Source organism: Crocodylus porosus, unplaced genomic scaffold (assembly GCF_001723895.1).
Source record: "Crocodylus porosus isolate Cpor-Errol unplaced genomic scaffold, CroPor_comp1, whole genome shotgun sequence".
Classification (NCBI taxonomy): Eukaryota; Metazoa; Chordata; order Crocodylia; family Crocodylidae; genus Crocodylus; species Crocodylus porosus.
The window spans coordinates 55,034,487-55,059,818 of record NW_017728918.1 but is presented as its reverse complement, the minus strand read 5'-3'; the positions used below and the strand labels follow the sequence as shown (position 1 = coordinate 55,059,818).

Genomic DNA, 25,332 nt, shown 5'->3' with positions numbered 1-25,332 from the left:
ATATATATATAAATTGAATTAGAAGTTTTAATATTTTCTTCCTGCACCCCAATGGATCATCTTGTGCACCCCCTGGGGTACGTGCACCCCACTTTGGAGATCACTGCTCTAAAGTATCTTTTGTTATTATTAACATACATTCATATCTTTTTGATAGCTATACCTGGGGATATCATTTGGCCCAGAACACCCCTTTTAAGTATCACATTGCAATTTTGCTTTTGACCTTGATAAAGAGTGAATGGACACAGCCACATAAAATGAAAATCTACCCTTTCAGGAACCTTTGCTAGCAACAAATAAAGTTACCTAAGCCCAGATTTTTCTGATCTTTGATTAAGTCAATTTAACTTTTTCTTTCCAGACTTCATGTTTAAAGTTTTATACTTCTATGCTCCAACTGACACCAAGTATGGACAAGGCAGTTACCTTAAGAAAAGCATTCTTACTGTATTTATGCTCTAAGCAGATATAGAAAATATTGGGAAGCCTAAAATAAAGTTATTTCCATGAGATACCCATCCAATTCTGAATACCCAAGAAATCTGATACCTGAATAAGCTTTCAGACCTCTGGGTGTGTACCTGCTAAATGGGGTCTTCAGACATGGTAAGATTTTCCCATCACTAGTAAATGAAATGAACATCAAGTATGGAGGGAACCTTGATGGATACTTCAAAAGTATAAGAAAATTTTATACAGTTGAAGGTTTTAGCTGGATTCAGAGGATTTCAGGCTGCAGGAGGAGCCAAAAGGTGGCTGGTTCCTTTTCATGACAACAACTGTTCACCAATTCTTAATGTTGCAAAGTTGAGACTACCAAGGGGAAGAAGTGACAGGAAAATGATATAGGATAAAGATTTTTTTTCTGCTTTCTGCCCTATTCCACATTACCAGCAACATTATTTTTCTTTTTTAAAGATATTTTCACATAGAGAAGAGGTCAGCAACCTATGGCTTACAGGCCAGATCTGGCCCACCAACCAATCATCCAGGCCATGAAGCTGGGACACTGGTGGCAATTTGGTGGTGGAGGGAAGCAGTGACATTCGGCAGTGGCCAAGTGGCAAGCATGTCAAGGGCAATTCAGTTGAAAGGAAAATGGTGGTTTCCTGGTCATAAGTAGTGGCCCAAAGGTGTTATTTTAACCATTTCTGTGTTATTTTAATCCACTACTAAAAGAATGTCAACACCTGACACGATGATAAATTAGGCTCTTCTTAGTACCAGATAGCAAACTGTTTCTTCATACTACCAGACAGCAAATTGGCACATGTCTAAGTAAGACACTAAATAGTTATACATCAGGCAAAGGAGATGAAATCTGCCTCCAGAGCAGGAAACAAGACACATTTCTTAGCAGAAAGTAAAACAATATATATATCAAAGAAATTATATCAGCATGTATTAACTACCAGGAAAATGCCCTGCCACTTTTTGATCTTTGCAAACACAAGAATATAATGAAAATAATATAAGCATAGCCAGATGCTATGACGGTAAGGCACTAAAATAATAGCTAATGAGAGCAGATACCTTGGAATAAGTGGTCAGCATTCTTATGCATGGTCCAGAACCAGGACCAGGTCATACTAGGACCAAATTAAAAGGGCCAGGGGCTAACAGAAAACCCTTACCAAGAGGAACAGATCACAAAGGAAGAATGACCCGCCATAGGCAAGTTACTGTTGGATAATTATGGTTTGGATAGGGATGATCCTGCCTCAGGCAGGGGTTGGACTAGATGACCTCTGGAGGTCCCTTCCAGTCCTACAAAAAGAAAAAAAAGAGAAAAGAAATCCCTGTATGTATTAGTGGAGTTGTGTCCTAATTAAATCATATTCTTCACAGTCTGTATTTCTTCCAACAGTCTCTGGGAAAACGATGATGAGGAAAAAGCAGAAGGAAAACTGAGGGGACATGGGGTACTTGCAGGTACATTTTGTTATATTTATTTTTATTGTAATATTTATATCTCTGTTATTACATGTAAGCAATGTATAAACAGATTTCTCTAAATAATGTTAACAGCTATTCTTTATGAAAGAAGGAAGCAACAAAGATAAAATCCTGAGACTTATAATATGGAATTATTATCTTACCTTTTCTCCTTTTTCTCCTTTCTGACCTGGCAAACCAGCTACACCTGGCAATCCTGCTTCTCCCTATTTAAAAATGAATGTTCAAGTTACCAAAATTTTTGATTTTCCTCTTTCTACTGCAGACACTTAATGATACAAATCTGTCAAGATAAATATATACCACCAGAGTGAACATGATATAACACTTATTTTCTACTAAAAATAATATATATGAAATAACTGACTCTCACATAAGCAAATACAAGTTAAATATAATGGTGTAGGAATAGATTTCATTATTTTTCATTGATTCTGAAAATGATGCAACCACAGTCCATTTTTTCTTTCCCTCCAACATTTAATCATGTAGGTCCATAGAACACTAACTTTTAAATTTATTAGGTTTAAATTTATCTTAGCTTGGAAGTATAAGCGTGGGCCCCCCAACATTCATAGTTTAAAGTAATCAACTATTTTCATATCTCAAAGAAAATATTTTTTTCTACATCTATATCAGTTAAGACTGTGAAGAGTTGAGTAACAGTAGAAACATTTGGAAAGCATACAAGATAAAGAGTACATGGACACAGAAGTTGATCTTCTTACTTTGCTTGGAAAGCAGAAGCATCTGTCTCTAGGTTCTTGTTGTGTTATTGGAAGCATGTGTATTTTGCTGGCATGAACAGTCAGTGGTGATGAAGCGGTAGTAATTAGCCTGTCCTCCATTGGACACTAAAATAAAAATAAGATTTATATGGATTTGAGTCCTCTTCTAGTACCTGACAAGAAAAAAAATCATACATTCTACTACTCTAATCTTTTACAACTCTTCCTCTCTGCTATTTTTCATAGAGCACATTACTGAGAAACCACTCTGAGATTCAGAGAATCATAGGGTTGGGAAGGCTCTAAAGAGTCATCTAAGGCCATCCCTCTGTACAAATGCAGAATATGTTATTTGTAAACCATCCCAGACAGATGACTATCCATTCTCTTGTTGAAAACTTCCAATGAAAGAGATTCTAGAGCTTCCTTTGGCAGCTTGTTTCATTGACCTGTGGGTCTCAGAATGAGGAAGCTTTTCTTGAGATTTTCTGCAACGTTTAAACCCACTGCCTCATGTCTTGCACCCCGTAGAAAGGGAGGCCAATTGTTTATTCTTTTTCTTCTCTGTGAGGGGCAGCCTCTCAAATATAAACCAGGTCTTTTCTTAATCTCCTTTTCTCTAGACTAAACATACCCAGTTCATACCTCAACCTTTCCTCATATGACTTGTACATCAACCTCTTTAGCATCAGTGGCTCTCCTATATGATTACTTCAGTTTCTCTACATCTTCTTAAAATGTGGTACCCAGGACTTGCCAGAACACCCCAGCTGAGGCCTAAGCAGTGCCAAGCAGAGTCACACTATCACCTCCTGTGTCTTATACCTAATATTTCTGTTGATGTAGCCCAAAATTATATTTGCTTTTTCCTGCCCCCCCCAGCAGCAGTATCCCACTGCTCACTCAAACTGAGTTTGTGATCCACCATAAGACTCAGTTTCTTCTTGGCAGTGCTACTGGCTGTCTGCTATCTCCTATTCTATATGCATGTAGGGTTTACTTCCCTACAGGGAAGAAAAACATTTGCTTTTTTTCCCTCAATTTTTGTTTTGTTTTCTGTAGCCCAGTCCTCTATCAAAATGCTTTTGAATTATAATCCTATCATGCCAGATTATTTTCAAGTTTACCAATACATATAGCCAAAATGTACACAGCACAAAGATTAAAAAAAACTTGGAAAATTTCACATTCAGCTATTATGTTATTTTATTTATTTCTATTTTCATTATGTTAGTAAAATGAAAGCATGTAAGTAAAAGTTCACTGGCATCCTCACTTGTTCCCCTTTTCCTTCATCTCAGAAAGGTTCACTCAGTAATGACCTCTTTCAAAAGGGCTACTGTCTCTGTATCAGTTACACATATAAGCTAGGGATAGAAGTTACACATAAACTGGCTTATGTGATCAGAAACTGATGTAAACCTGTAACTGAGCCTGGCAGCCACCCACCACAGCCATCACCACACCCCCTGCCCTGTGCAGCACCCAGTGGCTGTGTCTGCATCAAAAGCTGCAGGCTGGCCAAGGCCAGGCTGGCTGCTCTGTCTACCTTGCCTCTAGCTGGCACTGCTACTGCTCCTGACCCTGCCACACCATTCTGGGTGGGCAGGAAGCTTCAGCCAAGCACATGAAGCGCCAGCTCCAGCTGCTTTCCACCCACTGCGCCTGCCTGCAGGGACTGCTCATTGAGCTTTGTGGGCAGAGTGGATAGAAGGCAGCCAAGAGCTGTTGCTAGAGCTCTGTGCACTGGCAGAAGCAACTAGGCTGAAGCTACCTGCACCACCCAAAGTGGCACAGCAGGGGCAGGAGTGGAAGGGGGGAGTAGTCACTGGAGGCAAGGGGAAGCTGGCTGGGCCCAGCAGTGCTGCTCTGCTCCCCTAACCTCCAGCTGTGGCTCCTGCTCCTGCCACTCCATGAAGCACCACTGAGGGTGGCAGGGAGCTTCAGCCTGGTAACTTCTTCCCAGCACATGAAGCTCTGGCTATAGCTCTCAGCTGCCTTCCAGCAGCTCTGTCCATATGCCGCGATGAGCAGCCCCTGCGAGTGGGTGCAGTGGGTGGAAAGCAGCTGGAGCCAAAACTCCACGTGCTGGGCTGAAGCTGCCAGGCTGAAGCTTCCCACCTGCCCACCCAGAGGGGCATGATGCAGCAGAGGCAGGGGTGGCAGAAGCTGCGGCTACAGCAGCTGGAGACAAGGAGGGGCAGAACAGCTCACCCAGCCCCAGTTAGACCACAGCTTTTGCTTCATCTGCAGTTGCCGGGTGCACAGGGCAGGGGGCACAGCAGCAGCTGCAGCAGGTTGCTGCCAGGCTCAGGGCCTGCTGGTGCCTCTGGGCAGCCCGCAACCTGGCCAGCCCCTGCCTGTGCTGACAGGCTGGGCTGCCACAGAGCCACAGCCTGGGAAGGGCCCTATCTAGCTGACTATGGCTCCATGACAGCCCCACCTGGTCTGGGCACAGGAAGCTGGGAGCAATCTGGCTGCACAGTCTCTGTGGTGCCAGTCCATGCTGCAGCCTGCTGGGAAGGGCCCAGCCCCACAACCCAGCCCAGGCTGGCCCTCCTACCTCCACCCTCAGCAGCACCTGCAGGCCGACTCAGCTCAGACCCCCAGCCCCACCACCCCGCAGCCCTAGCTGCAACTGTAGTCCCAGCTCTGGGTGGACAGCAAGGCCATGCTGCCTGACTCTGGCTAGGGCCCCCCACCACCTAAGCAGGAGCAGAGGGGAAAGCTGGATCCTTCAGTCCCACTCAACTGAACCTGCTCCCACCAGGTTTGAGGGGCCGTACGAGCCATGGTGCATGTGACCAGTCTCGCCACACCTAGATGCACAGTGAGGCTGAGGTGGCACAGTGGCTAGACTCCACTTCCTGGCAGCCCTGGCAACAGCAGCTTCTGGCTGCTGCAGCTACCATCACCAATGCTGCCAAACTCAACACCACTGCCTGGTCACTCTGGCTTGCTCACTCCACACCCACTGCTGGGGGTGCCAGGCAGAGTGGACAGGAAGGCAGGGTCTCCACGGAGACTGGCCTGGGATCCCCATGAGCAGGACACGCTTGGCTGGGTGCAAGACATATGGGCAGGCCTCGAATCATGGGCCAGTGACAGCCCAGGGCCAGGGCTTGGGCAGAGCTGCAATCCTCCTGCCACATGGCCCCAAGCTGTCACTGCTCTGTAATCCTGGACCCAGCACCAGCCCTACCCCGTCCCTCTCCCAAATGCTGCTCCCTGCCTGCCTGCAGCCCCATCCCATACACCCAGCCAAGCATGCCCTGCTGCAGGGGTCCCAGCCAGGTCTCCATGGACACCTCATCTCCCTGCCCACTCTGTCCAGTGCTGCTTGACCACTTAGGGAGTTTTGGTGAGCTGCTGCAGTCCAGAGCAGGGGGGGTGTTGACCCAGCTTGCATCAGCTCACCAAACCTCTTTAAGTGGCTCTCCAGGCTAAATAATTGCCCACCCCTGCTCTAGCTCAGTGGGAAAAAAATTATCTTTTTCATAGCGTATTTGTGACTCCCTTAACTTCTAATAATCTATGTGGATAATCATATTTATAGAGCACCAGCAGCCTCCACTGATATTTATTTAGACAATATCCTTTAGACTCACCTTCCATTGAAGTTCTAGTCTGCTAAAACCATCCATTTCAGAAGCACATAACCTTCCACATGGGATGAGCTTTCCTGGCAAATACATCCCACTATATATCTAAGGTTTCCTTTCTATTATTTTATACCCTTTATGTAATAAGATAAGGTGAAAAGTTTGTCAAAAGATGAGCGATGCATTTTGATATTTACATTTGCATTTTTACTAACAACTTACCAAGCTTTCAGAAATGTCACAACAGGTATCTTGAGCTGCAAATTTTGGATTACAATAAACTGATAAGTGGCGAAGTTCAATCTATTGAGAAACAGAAATAGGGAATTATATCAGCAGTAAAAAAGGAATATTATTTACACACAAGAGGAAACTACTACAATTTTCCAAACTTGGCAAAATAATCTGTCATTCTGAAATATTGTTTTGTGGAAGAAATGGATAAAAATAAAAACTTAATAGTTCTAGTCGTGTCAGAAGCATAACAGGGTAGTTCTGCACCTTGGGCAGCAGTGATTCATTGGACAGTGATGGCTGCTGGTAGCAGCAGCACAGTCAGTTGCCAGCTGCAGCTTTTTCTGCTCCCCTCCTGGAAGTGGCATCTGGGGCTGCTGTCCTGGTCACCTCAATTATTCTACTGAGTCATATGATTAAGGATCAAACTCTACTCTCAGCTACTATGGTGCAAAACTCATAGCAGGACCCAGTTAACCTCATGGCAGTTGTAATCTACAGTGCATAGCTTTTGCTATCTGTCCTGAGTTAAATATTTCAGGAAGTGCCTTTTCAGATCCATACCTTGAAATGTGCTCCCTTCAGTATTTCACCAGGTCCAGTTTTATGAGCTGAACTCTACATTGTGTCAGTGCTTCTGCAAGGCTTTTGTTGTGGAGCATTTAGGGTTGATTATCCTGGTCGGGGCAAGCTTGCTTATCACTACCTAATCCGGAGCTGACCAGGCCACCAGAAGTTTGAGAACATAAGGAACTACACTAATTTAGATCACTTGCATAAAGTGTAAAAGAGACCTTATTTCAGAGAAGAACCAAAATAGGATTCCTGTATTTCACCATACCCTTACTCCACACCTTTTCTGCTCTCCATCCTTGACTCTTACTACTGGCACACTCCCTGCACCGGAAAGAGGCCACTGGCAGGCAGTACAGGGGACCACTCTTCTGTATCTACCAGTCTTAGGCTAGAGTTCTTATATGCATCGGGATATTTCCCTCAGAAGTATCCAGAAGGCATATATCCAGTATATAATATCTGCAAATGGTATGGAGCAAAGTTGTGGTTAGGATTTGAGACAAATACTGAGGTGATGGAAGATATTCTAACATATTCAATTAAATATGTACTCAATCCTTCAAAATGCTAAAATTAAGTATACAAGTGGACTTAAAGGCGATGTCCAGACATTCAGGGGCATGTGTCTGCAGTGGCACAAATAGCCAGTGTACACCCCTGCAGTTGCTCTTTGTTGCAGGACAAATTGTCCCTCAATGAATAAACTGCCCTTGCCCTGATCCTCCCAGCCTTTCAGCCAGGGGGAGCTGGCCCAACAGTCTTACTTGGTGGCCTGGAGCAGTAGAGGCACAGGTCAGGTAGCATGGAGGCCTGGCCAGCAGCCAGTGTTGCTCTATATGACCTGGCCTCCACGTATACTGGCCCACACTTGTTGCGCATGTGTTGCACTGCTTTTTGTGCCAGATTTTTTTTTTGCTATCAGGAAATCCTGGTAGCAAATTTTGGCACCACGCTGTAAATTTGCAGCATGGGGCACTTTGTAACATTCACTGCATATAGTTTGGGGCACTACAAAGATGTCTGCAGCACCATAAACCACACATGCCTGGATGCACCCAGGGAAGTTAATTTGAAATTTAAGGGCTTTTCTGGATTAGGTCCAGAGTCCACTGTTCCCTGAAGGGCTAACCCCTATAATAATGTTAAATTATGATAATATTATAGTGTTGCTGTTTAGTTTTCTAATGTATTTTCTTTAGGTTTGCAAGAGTATTGAATGTAGAATGCTATCAAAAATCTTTCATGGAATCACTCTAATCCCTACGGCTTGGAACATGATACATGAATGTGTGCTATATTTAAAACAAACTACAATTCCCATTACAACAATTTACTCACTTTGCTTCTTTATATTAACACACACATGTAAATACACACATAACCACAATAGAGGAAAAAGAATCCCTAGAGTGGCATCCCTGAATATGCCATAAAAAAGTAAAAGGAGTTTTACTTAGTGTGCTTTAGTTGTTGGATAGCAGAAAAATAAAGATCCCCTTAGTATTTGATAGAAAAATTCAGCTGCCTCTGAGCTGATGTAATTTTCTTCCTGCGCCATCTTATTAAAAAAATACCCTAAATAATCTCTTGAATTTGCCCTTACTCTAACTGCATGTACTGTATTCTCTATTTTCAGATTTATTCATCTGCAACTTTGGGATGGGAAAGAGTTAATGAAAACACTTTAACTGGCTAAACATATAAGACATTCTTTCCCCTTCGGATAAAAAATTCAATTACAGGGAAACTGAATACAAAACAGTTATTATAAAGTAAGATTTTAATGGTACTCTAATAATAGGTCTGAATGGCTTTCACTACTAAATGAATACAGAAATACAAAGACTACTGAAACCATGAACTCAATTCTTTAGTTCTTACTTAGGCAAAATTATCCAGTGAAAATAACAGTGAGTTTTGCATGAGCAGAACGTGCAGAACTGAACATCTAGTTTAAAAAAGAATATCTGAAAAATCTAGCAGTGAAGGGGTGGGGGGAACATCCAATAGGAATTTAGCATTTTTGTATTTTTGTAATTTATTACTTTGCTATTTCACATGATTTCTACATTGTCCAATTTCGCACACTGGTGCTCACTCACATCTACAGGCTTTTCATCTGCAGCGCGAGCAGCAATAAGAGTCTTTCCTTGTAAGTCAACAGCTTTCTTCTCATCTGTCTGTCTTCTTGCAATTAAGTTACAATCCAGATAGAGGGAAATAAACCTCGACTGTACGCTGATGCTAAGCTTATGCCACTGTCGATCAAACAGAGGATGGATTTCACGACTCTTAAAAATGTAATGAAGTATATTTCCCTGAGCAGATTTGGTCATATACTCTACAACTTTCTTTGTACCATCAACTAGGACAGAAACCTGCAAAATAAATAAAAATAATAGTCATTCAAAATCTGAAATAAAAACAAGTATGAATAGAAGAAATAAATTAATTTACCCTGAATAGAAAATAGGAAGAAAAAATAATTTAGCAATCTGATAGATGGTTTGAATAGAAACTATAAAGCTCAGTCAATACATGAGACCTGTCTTATGCCACTGTTTGAGTGGATTTGGAAATTTTTGATGGACTTCAAATCTATCTTTTCATTAACTGTATCTGAATCCAGAGTTAAAAAAAACCCACTAAACTGTATCTGTCATCCTTCAACCAAAAAGAAACTGAACAAAAAACTAAAAATCTATGCTCACCTCTGGGGTGTTGTGCTGATTTAAAATTTGCCATATATACCACCGCTCTTTTTTTGTGTTTCGTCTTACACGGAATGTGGCTCTTAAATAGTATTCTTCAGGAAGCCCACTTGGAAACATTTGCCTGCAAGGGAAAAAAAAAGAGAAGAAATGTTCTTTTTATTCTGATACTCATATGTAACAGGAATGGGGGTGAAGAGGGGGGAAAGAAAAGGAAACAGGAGACCTATGCTAAACACACAGAGTTAGACTCTCACTCACACTCATGTAAACATTTTTTACTTTCAAAGTCCAAATGTGACAAAATATAAACTTTTTTTGTACTCAAAGTATAGTGTAATCCATGTATAAGAATAAGTGATTAAAGAACAATATACTTAGAAAGATCAATTTATGTTTTCTGAATCATTTAATACCTTTTAAAACTGTTAAAATGACTGATGATAAATAACACCATTGAATTACAACTGAATAATCTGAATGATAGATTATAATTTTTATCCATGTTATTGCTTGAATTCCCCAGAGAAATACTCCCACTCCCAAACTCACCATTTCCATCATGAAGATGAAATTTCTGTAATGAGCAGAATAGGCTCTAGACAAATCCTGACTGATAGGGAAAATGGTAAGTAGGCAAGAAGGGACAGCAGAGGAACCAGGCCCCAGGAACTCCATCTCCAGATTGCAGATGTGAGCGTGATGCCAGCCAGGCAGCTGGCTCAGAACACACTGAACTTTTGAATGAGTCACTTCTGTAATTGTTATTTTTTTATATGGGAGATGAATATTTTCTCCTAACATTTTGAAACTATTGATACATTGTATAAAGTTTCTACTTTATGAAAAAACTTTTGGTTGAATAGTCATGAGTCCTAACTAAATGTACCAAAATATCTATTAACTCTTTAAAGACAAAATAAAACGTAAGGCAGCAAAAGAAAATAAAACAGTAAACATGTTAAATGTCACTACAGTGCAGTATGAGGTCTATACAATTGGTGACTTCACTCAGCAGTAAGTAAAGTGTTAAATGGAGCACTTAGAAGCCAGTCCTAAAAAGACAATACATGAACATCTAGAAACAATGGCTCATAACTCTTCTGATTTGTGTATTCCCAGAACAATGACCACAACACCCCACACAACTATGATTCCAAATGGTTTCCCACGTTTCTTTCTTCTTCTCACATCATGCTAGTTCTAGTGCAAAAGAAATTATGATCATTCCTACATTCTTCCCTGTTTTATGACATGGAAGAAGATGGAGGAGGGCACATTTATATATAATTATAACCACAGTCATAATTACCTTGGCAAGCACAATTCTGTAAATGGAAGAACGACTAAGCAGCAGTTCCATCCAATAAGACTCCTTACATTTAGGAATCTTTCCCTTTTCCTATCCAATGTTCTCTTTCTTACCAACTACTTCTGAAGAAAAAGAACTTGACAGTGAGTGAGACTAAGTGCTGTCCTGCAGTCTTTAGTATTACTTACATCTTGATGGATAGCACTTAGTATTGATTTACAATAAAGTGGATACATTTTTGTGTGTGGGATTTAATAATTAAAACATACAACCAAAGTAGCTGTAGTTGTAAGATGTAAATCATACAATAAGGAACTGCTTACACCATTTTGTGCACATGTAAGTAACTACACAAGCTTCAAGAAAATATAAAAACAGGATTGACTATCACAGAAAATATGATCCATACATGTGTGTATTCCAAATAATATTAAAATAACTGGGCTTTGGCAGGCCAAGGGAAAAATATAAAGTACATTTCAAAGTGAAACTTCTGCTATGTCTCATTTTTATTTTTTTTGTGATATGATAAAAAGATATTTATCTGATTGCCTCCAACAGTTCATTTTACTGAAAGGGTTACATTACTTATATTTTAAAACAAATTAAGATTTCTATTAAAATCATTTGTAACTTTTATATTGCAAAAGAAAAAAAGTAGATCCATAAGTTTCAAACTCAGACTATCCTTGTAGTTTATCAGCTGATTCATTTAATGTTAAACAGTGAATACAATATGAACTAAACATGCTAGGATGGAGAAAAAATTAAACCTCTCATTTTTTAAACAGAAAAACACTCTCCTCCAAACACAATTATTTTCAAAGACTGAATAAATAAGTTTCAAGCAGCTGGAACAGATGTAAACAGCCAAAACATACATAACAAAAATGAACTGATATCTTACAACATGCAATCCTGTCGTTCATTATTCAGGGAACAATTTTTGTCTGATAAAAAATAACAGGGTTATCCACTTGGAAGTGCAAATTATGCACCAAAAGTCATTCCCTTCATCAGAATGCACAGAACCCTATTTCCATAAAACAGAGAAAGTGTTCCTTCTCACCTTCTATAGGACCATTCAATATAAATGGTTTAATTTTAGATCACTGCATGTTAGTAAAATTACATGCTGATTTACAGTTTTTATAAGCCCAAAGACGTCAACATGACCCCCTAATGTAACAGAAACAAGGAACAACTTTCAACATTAACGAATATTCATTATTGCTTATTTATCTGAAAAGCGCCATAAAAACCTTCACCTTTTACTGCTGGAGGAAAAGAATATAAGAAGTGTTGCTCTCAGCATAATATTATGTCCCCTAAGACAAGAACAGGAATCCTCCAAATAATTTAAATTTGTCTGTAGCAATTCACATGACAAAAGATCAATGTAATCCTTCTGGGTGTGTCTTAAAGTTGGAAACTTGAGTAAACAATGCATGTTCTGGAAGAAGTCTTGAGGATACGGACAGGAGAGTGAGTATGTGACAAAGGGGATATTAGTTTTAAGAACAGCAATGGAAGCAGGAGCAAAGTACAATGTGAAACAATATAGTGCGATCCACTTACATGAATGCTGATGTCAGCTGGTAAATACTGTTCTTTCCCTTTCTTCTGGCCTTCACTATGTTCCCACGTGTTTTCAGTTACAATATATTTCAATGGAGGTTGTTCTATTTAAAATCAAACATCTTAACATGTTTAATATTTAACATGACAAATATTTTAACATGGATTCCATAAATTCCTTCTTTTTGGAGGGGCTTGGCTAAGTTCTGATATTAAAGTTCATTTGCTGTTTCTGAGATGTAAAGTTTTTGTTCATGTTATTGTTAACTCTGTTTTGTTGTTGGCAGGGCATGAGGGGAATGACTGTTTTGCTGCTGCTGTTATAGTTTTCTTGGACTGTTTTTAATAATCTGGCCAGATGCCTAGAGCACTTGGATCTATTTATTTATTTATAAAAAAACATAGAAAGGTGATTATGCTGGAATACTCTTTGGTCAAGACTGGCACACGCCCAAAAGAAAGGTACAGTCTTCAAAAGGTTGGAAATCCCAGCTGGATATGATAATTATTTGGACACTTCCATCAAAAATAAATAACAGGGTGCTTCTTTATTAATGCCATTTCTTTCATATACTTACAAAACGGAAAAATTCACAAGAAGCACCTTAGATGAACAGTTACTTGGAAGAGGCTCTCCTCTCCCTGTTTCTGGGGCCATGGGCAAGGTAACACCTGCAGCATTTCAGGAAGACATCTCTAACCCAAAGAGCATCTCTCTGGATTTGAATATTGACAGTCTTTCCAGCCTTATGTGAACATCTCTTTAGGAAGATATGAGCAGGTTTTAATTACTGGAAGAAGAAGGTCAGACCAGCTTGTATTTTTGTGGTAAGAAAAAGCTTTTGCCAGTTGGAAAGGGATGAAGGGAAATTAGAGAAACTGTGGAGAACATAGGGGGAGGGGCCTTTCTGAAAAACAGAGGGTGGAAAAATTCCTGGGAAAATGTATGTTAATATTAAGAAACTTAAATTAGGTTCTTGTTACTTCCATTATTTTAGAAATTGTGGATACTTGTGTGGTACTGTCTAATAATATTTAATTGTCTTTTGAAATTATGAACATTCACCTCAGAAAACTTTTGACAATCTGAGTATACAGAATATAATAAAGTGCCCCTTTTTCCTGTTTACCAAACAGTTTTAAAAACAGCATAAGAGCTAAATTATAAGCTGTTTATTCTAACTTCTTTTGCCACTGAACTGACATAAAACTGATAATGGAGGAAAACATTTTAGAAGAAGTGAGGAACACATAGAAAATCAAATTAATCCTTAACAGAACTCCACTGATTACAATAGAATTAGATAAGGAATTAACTGAACCAATAATTTATAGTGGGTGGGCAAAATACAGCCTGTGGCCTTCTTGCTGTCCATGCCTGGGCTGCCCAGAGGCTCCTCTGTATTGCCACTGTTGTCCCACTGGGTGGCTCAGAGGCAGCAGCGATAGTGGCAGAGAGGAGTAGCAGGGCAGCCCAGACATGGGCTATGGGCAGCTGCAGCAAGAAGGGCCCAGCAGTGGTGAGGGTGAGGGAAGATGCTTTCCCCTGGGACCAACAGCAGCTTCTGCTCAGCTACTGCCATTGTTCAGCTTGGGCAGACAAGTCCATACCAGGCACAGGGTAGGCCAAATCAGGGCTGCGCACACAGGTTCCCCTTCATCCGTTTGCAGCTTCCTTTCATCCCCATCTGGCTGGTCCAGAGCTGGTCCTCTCTGCTGGGCTGAGTCCAGAGCAGGCTCAGGACAAAGTCATGTGCATGGGTTGCCACCAGTATCATGGGGCTGAGTGACGACAGCCAGAAAAAGCCACCACTGCAGCCTGTGCAGCACAAAATGGCAAGGCAGGCCAGGGACGGGGGCTATGCACTCTTGCAAGTGGTGTGGGGGCTCTAGGCTGCTGCTGGTGTAGCATGAACTGAACTAATGTAGCTGATGTTAGCATAGAGTGTAACAGTAGCGAAATGTAACCATGTTAGTCTTGTCTTGTAAGCCAGTGCTTCTCAAAGTGGTGGTCCGCAGACCGGTGCTGGTCTGTAAGCCACCGGTCGCTGGTCCGCAGCGAGTTACCAGGAAAGAAAGAAATATATTCACTGGTCCACAGTGAGTTGCCAGGAAAGAAAGAAATATATTTTCAGAAACATAACATTGATATGTCATAGTGCCACAGTTCGTACATTCCAACACTCTAGGCGACGTCACTTCGTGCGTGGTTTGGAAAAAGAAAGAAACAGCCAGTCACGCATTTGTGTAGCACTATTACATGCAGTTGCTGCCACCAGCTGAACTGGTCCCTGGCCCACTGGAAAAAAAATTGCTGGTCCGCTACATCAGATAGTTTGCAAAGCACTGTGTAAGCAATTTGAAAACTCCATTTTGTATCCTTCTGCTTGACGTAAGTGAATGAACTCTGCATAGCCTTTATGTATGAGTGTGTGTAAAAGGGTGAATCATGAGAGAATGGCATATAGACAGGAGAAGAAGATTTAACTGTTTATGTAAGCAACAAGTTGCCAAATGTAAGTTACCAGTCAGTAAACTAATTAATGAACAGCTGAAGAATCCCTTTTAGGCCTAGAGCACAAAGAAGATAATGAGAAAAAGGAATGCACCTATCCTTCCAGACAGGCAGCAAGAACACTCCAAGGCTGAGATAAGCTGAAGACAAAAGAAGAACAACAACAGCAAAAAGAGAAGCTGGGTATGGAAAAACCTCAAAGCACTGAAACAAAAGATGCCAAGCCGTATAAAAGAACACTTTGAAAATGCCAAGTTGGGCGAGTCTCTTTTTCTACTGCTGTTTCATCAGAGCACGGATACATATGTTCACCCCACTCCAGCCTTTATCTTCAAATCTGTTATCTTCAAATCATCATCTACTCAGTAAGCCCAGGTTGGCCACCCTGGGCTAATACTGAGCAACTATTGCTGGTAACTATATCTGGTGTATGTGTGGATGGAAATGTTGTTTTGTGTATGTGTATGCCTGTGTGTAATGATGTGAATGATGATTTATGTGTATTTGTATGAATGGTGTGTCTGAACCTCTATGTCTAACTCATGTAATCAGTAAACACGGTACTGTGCTTTATCCCCCTTTATAAAGCCTTTGCTTGCTTTGAGCAATTTGAGTAACACTGGTAGGGGTGGGAGTGCTGACTAGCCCACAGCAGCTCCCCAGAAATACCTATGAGGCCCATGGGCCCAAATAATTGCCCACCCCTGATTTAAAAAGCACCCTATTTACCTGAATCCAAGATGACTTCAAATTTAAGATGACTGGCCAATAATTGCATTCTATACATAGAAAATTATAAATGTGCCTGCTCCCCTACCATCTGCCTACCTAGTTCCTGTCCCACTGCCAAGTGCCCTCCTGTCACCTGCCCCTCCCATGCCTGAGCCTGCCCGCTGGGCCTTGACCACATGCCTATGCCTCCCCCTACCTCTACCCCTACTCCCCCTGTAGCCTGCCCCTCTGCTCCTTGCCCCCATGCCTGTTCCTGCTCCTCCAACTTCCTGCCACTCCATCCACAGGTTGCTCCAGTAGCCTGTCTCCTGTCCCTTACCACACCATGCCTCTGCGTGCCCCCACACCTTACCCACCCATGTCTGACCTCTGCCCCACTCCCATGCCTGCACCCCTCTCTACCACTTATCTCTGCTGCAGCTCTGCTCAAACACTGGGGCAGTCAGCAGCAGCATAGCCCTAACCAGCCCCAGCTCAGCTCAGTCAGGGAGAAGTGGCAGCATCTCCCAGCTGGGCCAGATTGGGCCTAGAGAGACAGAGCAGAAGGGAGAAGGCTGGGTGGCTGTACAGTTTCCCCCATGTTCCTCAGCTACAAGTGCCCTCCTCCACCAAATTAGTTATCCTGACTCCAAGTAGGTGGTGGCTAAGCTCTGGCTTCAGCCCTAAGCCCAGTGCCAAAGCCAGATCTAAGCTGCCACCTGCTCTGGGTCAGTTCTCAAATCAGGACAATGGAGCAGGGTTGTGAAAAATACAAACTGGTTTGAGCTGGTCAAAACAGGCTACAAGGACGTAAGATTCTGCAAACTTCTGCCATCTGATAACAGGATGGTAACATCTGCATTCCCACACTGCTTGCATAAGGACCTTTTGAAAGGCTTATGTATCTGCTATAAGACATGTGGTTATTGGAGAAAGATAGAACCTGCCCAGAAATTGAACGAGAGTTGCCCTTTGGGTAATTTTGCCATTATTGTGAAAAAGTTGATAAAAACCTGTAGTAAGGACTTCATGGCAGTGCCCTTTTACATCAAGACAAGAACCAGAACCAGACTGCACCTTGGAGAGACATGCCAGTGTCACAGGGCACTTCAGTGCCCTGCTCCTATAAAAAGGTACAGGTGCCGGTTGCCGGGGCAACTCCAGTGGGTCAGCTGACCGGAAGGGGGCAGGGCCTGACCTATATAAATGTAATCCAGGCCAAGGAGGAAGGAGCTCTGCTGGAGTAAGCAGAGTAGGGAATCCTGATGGCCTGAGCAGCTTCTGTTCAAGGATACCGGGTGGAGGAAGCCCTGGTAGGGATTTGAATGATGATTAGCCAGTTGGCTTAGAGTTTATGCTGTAGCCCAGGAGCTTGAGTTTTATGTTTGTAGTTTTATAAGACCGGAGGACCGGGTGAGGCTAACGGGGTTGGAGGAGGCCTCAGAGGGGCTCCACGATAGTGTGGGGACCCTGGTGCCAGAGAGGGCACAACATTCAGGGGTGCACTGACCCCAGCCCTGAGAAGGGGCACAGAGAATTGGGGGGCCAGGTAAGGCCGAGGCTGCCTGAGCCCCACAAGAACTTTCAGACCCGAGGAGGGGATTTGGGGGCCAGGCACAGCTATGGCCACCTGAGCCCCAATTCCTGAGGAGCCCCAGGGCAGGGGTGGGTGAGAAGCCCCAGGGGGCACTCGCCTTAAGACCCAAGGAGGGGATTAGGGGCCAGGCATGGTTATGGCCACCTCAGCCCCAATTGACAGAAGGCCCCAGAGCAGGCACGGTTGTGAGAGAAGGTCCTGGAGAAGGCACGGCCGCGAGAGGAGGCCCCGGAGTAGGCACGGTGAGAGCACAGGCAACTGCGAGAAGAGAGAGGCCAGGGAATGCCCGTGAGGGTGTGGGGCAACCGTGAGAGGAGCCAGAGAGCGTCCGTGAGGGCGCAGGCCATTGTGAAAGAGGCCAGAGAGCCCATGAGGGCCTGGGCCAGTGTGAGACAAGCCCAGGGAGCCCGTGAGGGTGCAGGCAATTGCAAGACAAGTCAGGGGGCGCCCGTAAGGGCACTGCAAAGAATTGACCATACAACATCCAGTATATCTGCAAGGCTTGGGGTTTGGTACAGGGGTGGTAGGAGCCACACATAGCTCATAAGGCTGGGGTGTACCAAGTCAGTCAATACAGAACAGGGGCCAGGATAGACAAGAGCACCATGTCTAAGGGGACAAAAAAAGGCAACCTCCCTTATAAAATACCTAACATCAAAGACGTGGCGGGCAAGGGTGCTTTATCTCGGATTTGGCACGGTAGGGGGCGTCCGGAGAGATCACGGCTGCTCCTAGGACCCCGCCCCGTGACAGCTGGTAACCCCTCTTCTAACATCAAGCAACTACACCCCTGTTCGATTGGCCATTGATTAAGGACAGCTTGATCCAGTGATGTATGAACGAATGAGAGAGAGAGAGAGAGAGAGAGAGAGTGTGTGTGTGTGTGTGTGTGTGTGTGTGTGTGTGTGCGTGCGCGCGTGTGTGTGTATTAGATGGGGGTAGGGTTTTTATTAGAAATATATAGACTCAATAAATTTACGTCTGTTTAAATGAAATTCAAGACTGCCTTTTGTTGTGCACCGTATCAAAATTAGTAAGGCAATCTTTTATTTACTTTTTCCTTTTTTTCTTTAAAAGGTACTAACAATAAAGTAACTTCTATTTTTAATTGGGTTTTTTTGGTTTGTTTGTTTTTTTTTAGTTTCAATTTAAACTCTTAATTGTTTCATAGTGAATGAGTGAGTTGGAGTATATTATGAACTTCCGTATTTACAAGTATCAATGGAGCCTCTGACTTGCTGAATATCTTCCAGGAAGAGAAAAATGATCCAGCTTACATTTCCTGAGAGTGAAGTGAGAGATGTTTGGAGTTTATGGCAAGACACTTCTTTTCCAGCTGACATATACCATCACCTGTCATGTTACAAATAATTTGGTGACCAGAAGCCAGAGAGACAGCTTGAACTGTTTTCCTCTGGTGGATGATGATGTATTTAGTATCATGCTGACTGAGATACTGAAATCTTACCCTTTTTTGTTTGCTAAGGGGATTCAAATTGTTAATAAGAAAATAAAGCTCATATGACCAAACCTAATAATCTCACTTAGTAAATGTTATGGCTATTGGGCAAATTTTGACAGTAATACTAAGTGGGGAGGCAAAAAATGAAGATATTCTGAAGCTGAGAGTTTTCCCAGCCTGTGCTTCAAGGAGGTATTTTGAAACCTTTTTCAAATAAAAATTAAGATCAGCTGTCTGTTACCCAAAATAATAAGAAATTATTTTCCCTCATCCATCTTCCTCATATCACATTATGATACAGTGTGTGGTTTCACATTGCATTAGTCCTCAAGTTGCATCATATAATATGTCATATGAAAACAACTTAAGGGAAAGTATTTATGACTCAGAGATGGCACAAACCAGTTCAAGAAAAATAAGAACCAAGTAAATCCTTTGCCCCAAATTCTGTCTGAACTCAATACTAAATATGTTGAAAAGGTTGGAAATATTTGTAGTGTACTTATTTTTAGGATTTTTTTTGGTACATTTTTGTACCTCAGCATTTTTTCATTTCTGAGAAGTCTTACAAATTTAAGTAATTTCTCATAATAAATTCCTATTTAATTTCCAAAAAATGTATGGCCTCATTCCTATTAATTTCTATAGAACTTTTCCACAAGGGTTGATTTGGATCAGAGGTAGAAATGCAAAAAAAGTATTAGGAAAGTATCTTTCAAAGAAATGTTATTCAAGGTACTTTTTAGACTATAAATTATTTGGGGTAGGGATGCTGGGCAAAATCCTTGACCTACTGAAGTCAATGAATATTTGCCATCAATTCCAAAGTAGTCAGGATTTCCCACCATACTTTTCTTTATGTTAAGAAAGCTCCTTAAAATAAATTAACAATAAGAATTATAGCTTTGAAAAACAAAAAGAAACTGAAAATCGCATATATGAAATACTCTTCTTAAGGATTATTTTAGCCCAATTTTGTAAGGCCATGACATTTAGATAAAGTTCATAAACCTCTTGAACTCCAGCCTATAAGTCTAAAAAGGAATTTTCTAGCTTACAAAGTGCTCCTGCCTTGGCTCCAGAACACCACCAGATAAAGTCTAATGATGACAATGTAACAGACAGGCAGGCACGGGAGTAAGATAAGAAAGACACAAAACTTCCACTGTTCTCTGCGGAAAGAGTATATTTGTCATTATATCAATCTGTCAGTGATTCATCAGCCAAGACTTGAGAATAGTTTAGCAGATCACCTGAGCAGGAAAAGACTCCACCTTCTAAGAATGAGAGCTAAAAAACTCAATTTAAATCCATGGTTTTGGGCACTGACGGGTTCCCTTAGTGATACTGTTTGCCACACATGGCAAAAACAACCATCTGATGTTTTAGTCACCTCACAGAAAAGAATGAGTCTAAGACCTGGATTCAATGGCATCAGAATTTATGTCTTCTCGTTACTCCTCAGACTTAACTGACTCTTAGAGAGACAACTTCCAAGAAAACACATTAATACAAGGCTTGGTTGAGATTGAAACCTCCTACTGAGCCCATCAAATCTGGTGGTATACTTCTGTAATATGAAAGATGGCTGATGATACCAGATATCAAGACAGTAAACTAAAAAGCAGCTCTAGCTTATGTGAAGGGAGCTAAGGAGAAACTATGATTGTATTAAAAGTATCATGACTAATTTATGAATATATAGACAATATTCCCATATAGACTATATTTACAAATGTATGTGCATTATTTACAAGACAAATTAAATAAATGGTATTCTACAGCTTATAAAATTGGTACAAACAGTCCTGTGAACTCATTCTCAGTAAAATAAGTTTATAAAATATGTTTCTATCAATTCACTTGAATTGTATGTGGAAACATTAGATAAATTTTCAAAATGTAAAATCCCTTAACTTTTTCATCAGTCTCAAAACTAAAATGTGAATTGCAGAATTAAATGCAAATTTCATAAGGAAAAAAATAAATAATCTGGACCAAGATGACATAGACACAGAACTTGCATATAGAAATGAACTTTTTCCAGAAAGTTGGAGAATGGACAGGGTTAAAAAAAAAATCAGGCTTAAAATAGCAACTTCTTATATCTTTACCCATTAAGTTGTAACTATGTGTAGGAGGATGGCTTGCTCTTTAAGAGCTAGAAGGATATAAGCTATCCTGCCACGTACAATCATCTGGTCTACTGGAAGTGGTCAGGTGTTCCTCATAAAAGGCAAGGAGAGACACTCAAAGAAATGTTGTAAAAGGAAGTCAGACTCTTGTTTAGGAGGCTGAGAGATTGAAGAGAAGGGGTCCTTAGGAGTGTTAGCCTAGGGTTGTTTGGGGAACATTTGATTTGACATTTTGTTTAAATTTTATATTAAGAGATAAAATTGTTCCTCAGAAAAGAATTAAGTGGGATGGTGAGTTCTAAGGCAGGGAAACAAGCCAATTACATTAAACCTAGTAAGTCTGCTCATCATATTATGAGTCTACAACTGTTTACACAATGACGCATTTTGGTAAAACTGTGCTTATTAATGCAGTTCTCTATTGTGCTAAATCATATATGCAACTTCTGTGTGACAATGACATAGGCATATACTATTTTCTAGTAGTAATTTAGAGCTAGGACAATTTTTTCTTGGTAATTTAACTTTTAGCATGAAGAATATCACATCGCCTATTGCAAAACACTAAATAATGAAAAAAGTATGGTAAACTTATGACATTATACTGTCTTTATTGTATTACAAGTGACTTTTGGTATAATTATCCCATACATGCAGATACAGAATATGCATGCATAGAAGACGACAAAGTTAAATAAACTAGTAATTTGGTTAATTCATGCCCAAGGTACACAGCCTGACATGATTAACTTTCATTAAGTAATTTCATGCATCACTGATGGTACTTAGTACTTTTTAAAAATATATTTATTTTTAAAAATAAAATCTGTTTAATATAGTAGAAACAAAATGTTTCTGAAACAAACCAGAACTTTTACTTGTGGATAGTAACTAAATCAAACAAGCTTTTTTAACAAGGCAATATTCAATCAAACTGATGTCAATCAAACTGATGCAAATAAAATCATTTTAGTTATATACAGTTCACAAAATGCCAACAGATCCTTAAGCAGAACAGTGTGTCTGGGCACTGCTGTAACACTTAAATCTTTCAAGAATTCCAAACAGCTAATGAGTCATGACCTTCCTTTCCTGAAATCTTATCAGCCATCTTAAATCACAACATGTTTTTTGAATGCTCCTAACCCTTTCACAACAACCCAATTTTAATTTATATAATTTCCTGTCTCCATGTACACTTAAAAATACAATTATTGACAATTTCCCAAGTTCCAAGAACCTTCTAAACTAAAAAATGTGATAAAAATAGTTGCTTGCAGTTCCCTGATACTACTCCCTCCTCTCAGAAATGTGGACATCTAATATTCCTTGCGATTGATGGAATCCTTTAAGATTTATGGCAAGTTTCTATTTCACCTAGTTGACAATCAAAGTTGTGTAGGAACGATTCTATTACATCCTCTGGAATCGTAAATGCCTCCTTTATTGGAACAGGGAGATGTATGTACTTCTCCAGAAGGCAAGCCTAGTCCATTGTACATGCCCAGAAGGAGTAATAGAATTGTTCCCACATTTCAGCAGAGAAAGATAGTCTAGCCATATTAGTCCAGGCAGAAGAAAGGGTAGATTTGTACCTTATACTAAATCAGAGCTGTATACCCCTTTTTCATAAGGAAAAGGGGCTTACTTCAGCAGATGCTGTGAATGAAGTGCCTTCTGCCTGGCCTCCTACACTTCAGTCTGTTAACTCAAGGTGCCTACAGACATTCAGGCTCCTGCTCTAACTCATGGAACTTAACATAAAGTGCCATGAGTTTGAGTACCCTCCAACCCTCCTCCAACCCAACAGACATTTGCCTCTTGGGTCCGAGGGCATCAGGTGTGCCTGCACCACTCTCCTGGCCAGCAGGCAGATGTGCTCTAGCATCTTCCAAGGAAGCTGCTGAACTGCCTCTCTCTCCAGTCCCGCCTCTCCCTCCCAGCTCCAGGACGGTCAGCAGGGAATGGGGGGGAAGAGGAAGTGAGCAGCATGGAGCTGCTGGCTGGGCTTTGTCCAGCCCAAGTTGGGGGTGGGCAGTGGAATGGAGTTCTCTTACCTCTTAGGCCCCCACAACTACCCTGTACTGAAGGGAGCTGAGCTAAGCCAATGAGATGAGGGGCCTCCATTCCACTGCCCCCTTTCCAGCTGAGGCTAGGCAGCTGGCAGCTCCATGCTGCTCACTTCCCCCTCCCTCCTTGAGGGAACACAAGTTCCCTAAGGTGCTCTAAAGCAAAGCACCTTCAGTCACATACCTGATTTGACAAGACTTAATTTTTCACACTATCGGCCATTTTTAAAGCACTCTACAGCCATGCACATGTGTTAGGTCAGAGACTAAACATTATATAGTTGCTAAATCCATATTTTTCATTTTTTTCCCCAGCCTGCTGGCGAATACCCGTTATGAGCTACAGCACATTTCTGCATTATCTGGAATATTATACACTTTTCTCCCTACATCCAAGATGCACAGATCATCTCAACCCACTCAGCAGAACTGGTAAGTCCTACACATGGGGCCAAGGTCTAACACTAGTCATACCATACAACTTTACTGATCTATGTGGTTGTACATGCATTTAACTTGGTCCATCCCCACCATATGTGTCAAGAATATAGCTCCTAAAGAAGACATGGTTCTAAACCATCATGGCTTCTATTCCATCAGGTATGCCTGCACCCTCTAATTCTCTTCAATGGAGATTCTACCCAGCAAAATTAGGGGATTCGTAGCTGCAAGAAAGAATCAGTACCCAAGCCTTATACGAAGGATACAGTGATAGCAGTCCAAGAGAAATGTTTATGATAGATTTGGAACCTTGACAATGGCACAACAGCCTTGTTCAGCAGCAGAAATAACTCATAAAGAAAAAGGAACTAAAAGGCAGTGTTGAAAATAATACTGGTGAAAATGAGTTTTCATGACATTTGAGATATTCTAAACCAGCAAAATATATATGGCAAAACAGAACTGTTTAATACAGTACAGTCAAAGCTATTCATGTACAGTTGGCAATTTGTTAAATTCAATACTACCAATGTTATTTTCTCCTAAATAATGTTGACTGGAAAAAGTTTTTTCCTCTCCTTTTTTCCTTTTTTTAAAACAAAAGCAGCAGACATTTGGATCATTTTTACTCCCTTTGTCTGTAATGCTCAGATGCATAAAATAAGAAAAACAAAATTATCTTTCCTACTTTTTCACACAGTGCTTCTGTGCTTAGGTCTTGTCCTACAATGTGAGGTACATCAGGAGACCTCTATACCAGTTAGCGCCGCATAAGACAAGTGATGTCCTGCATGCTTCCTGTTGTAGGAGAGTGGCCTTAGACTGAAAATTCCTTAAGGAAGGAATTGTGTCTTGCTTTATGTTCTGTGAAGTACTGCAAGTTAAGCACACGGATGCTGAAATAAAAATTAATAATAATAGAGTCCCCAATAATGTGTTCCAGATATCAATTCATCCAGATATCAATTCACCTGTCATTGATTCATTTAGCTGCAGGTTTAAGTTCCCAGATTCATACATGGGGAAAGCTAAGGTGCAATATATAATTTAAATGTCTCCAACAAGAGGTATTAGATCATTTAACTAAGTGACATTTTAATATTTTTCTTCCACATCCCCACTGCTTCATAATGATATTGTACCTGTGTTTTTGATTCAGCTACTATAATATATATGAGCTAATTGCACTTAAGAATGACGGGGGGGAGCAGGCAGGGAGGAAGCCCCATGCTTCCACATCTGGGCCTGCTCCCTCCTTCCCTCCTGCTGCTTGGGGTCTGGGCCCATGCCCCACCTTCCTACCACACTGAACTGGCGGGGGGGAAAGGGGAAGGGGAAGGGGAAGAGCGAGCCTGGGCAGCGGAGGACCGGGCCAGAGGGTAGGAAGAAGCTGGGCCACTGTGACAGTGGGGGAGCAGCAGGCCCAGCCTGTGGTGGCAGGGGGATGGGTGGAGTGAGCTCAGGGCCAACACTGCGGAGAGGGATGTGGGGGAGCAGGCTCACTCTTCTTCTCCCCCAGCTGCTGCTGCATTGGGCTGTGTCAGCCTGGGCCGGCTGCTCCCACCCCCACCGGTGCAGTGCCTCAGCTTATAGATTTCATAGATTTCATAGACATCAGGGCTGGAAGGGACCTCAGGAGATCATCGAGTCCAGCCCCCTGCCCAAAGGGCAGGAAGTCAGCTGGGGTCATAGGATCCCAGCA

At 41.6% G+C, this 25,332-nt stretch overlaps 1 protein-coding gene across 2 annotated transcripts in view; it reads right to left on the bottom strand.

Moving 5' to 3' along the window:
* The window catches only part of COL19A1 (collagen type XIX alpha 1 chain), a 391,132-nt gene that overhangs the window by 343,223 nt on the left and 22,577 nt on the right, over window positions 1-25,332 (bottom strand). For both annotated transcript variants that reach the window (XM_019537606.1, XM_019537607.1), the window contains exons 5-9: window positions 9,811-9,934; window positions 9,202-9,477; window positions 6,512-6,592; window positions 2,688-2,813; window positions 2,103-2,165 (exon numbers count right to left, since the gene is read on the bottom strand). In XM_019537606.1, the coding sequence (XP_019393151.1) occupies window positions 2,103-2,165; window positions 2,688-2,813; window positions 6,512-6,592; window positions 9,202-9,477; window positions 9,811-9,934 (670 nt within the window). The remainder of the gene's footprint in view (window positions 1-2,102; window positions 2,166-2,687; window positions 2,814-6,511; window positions 6,593-9,201; window positions 9,478-9,810; window positions 9,935-25,332) is intronic.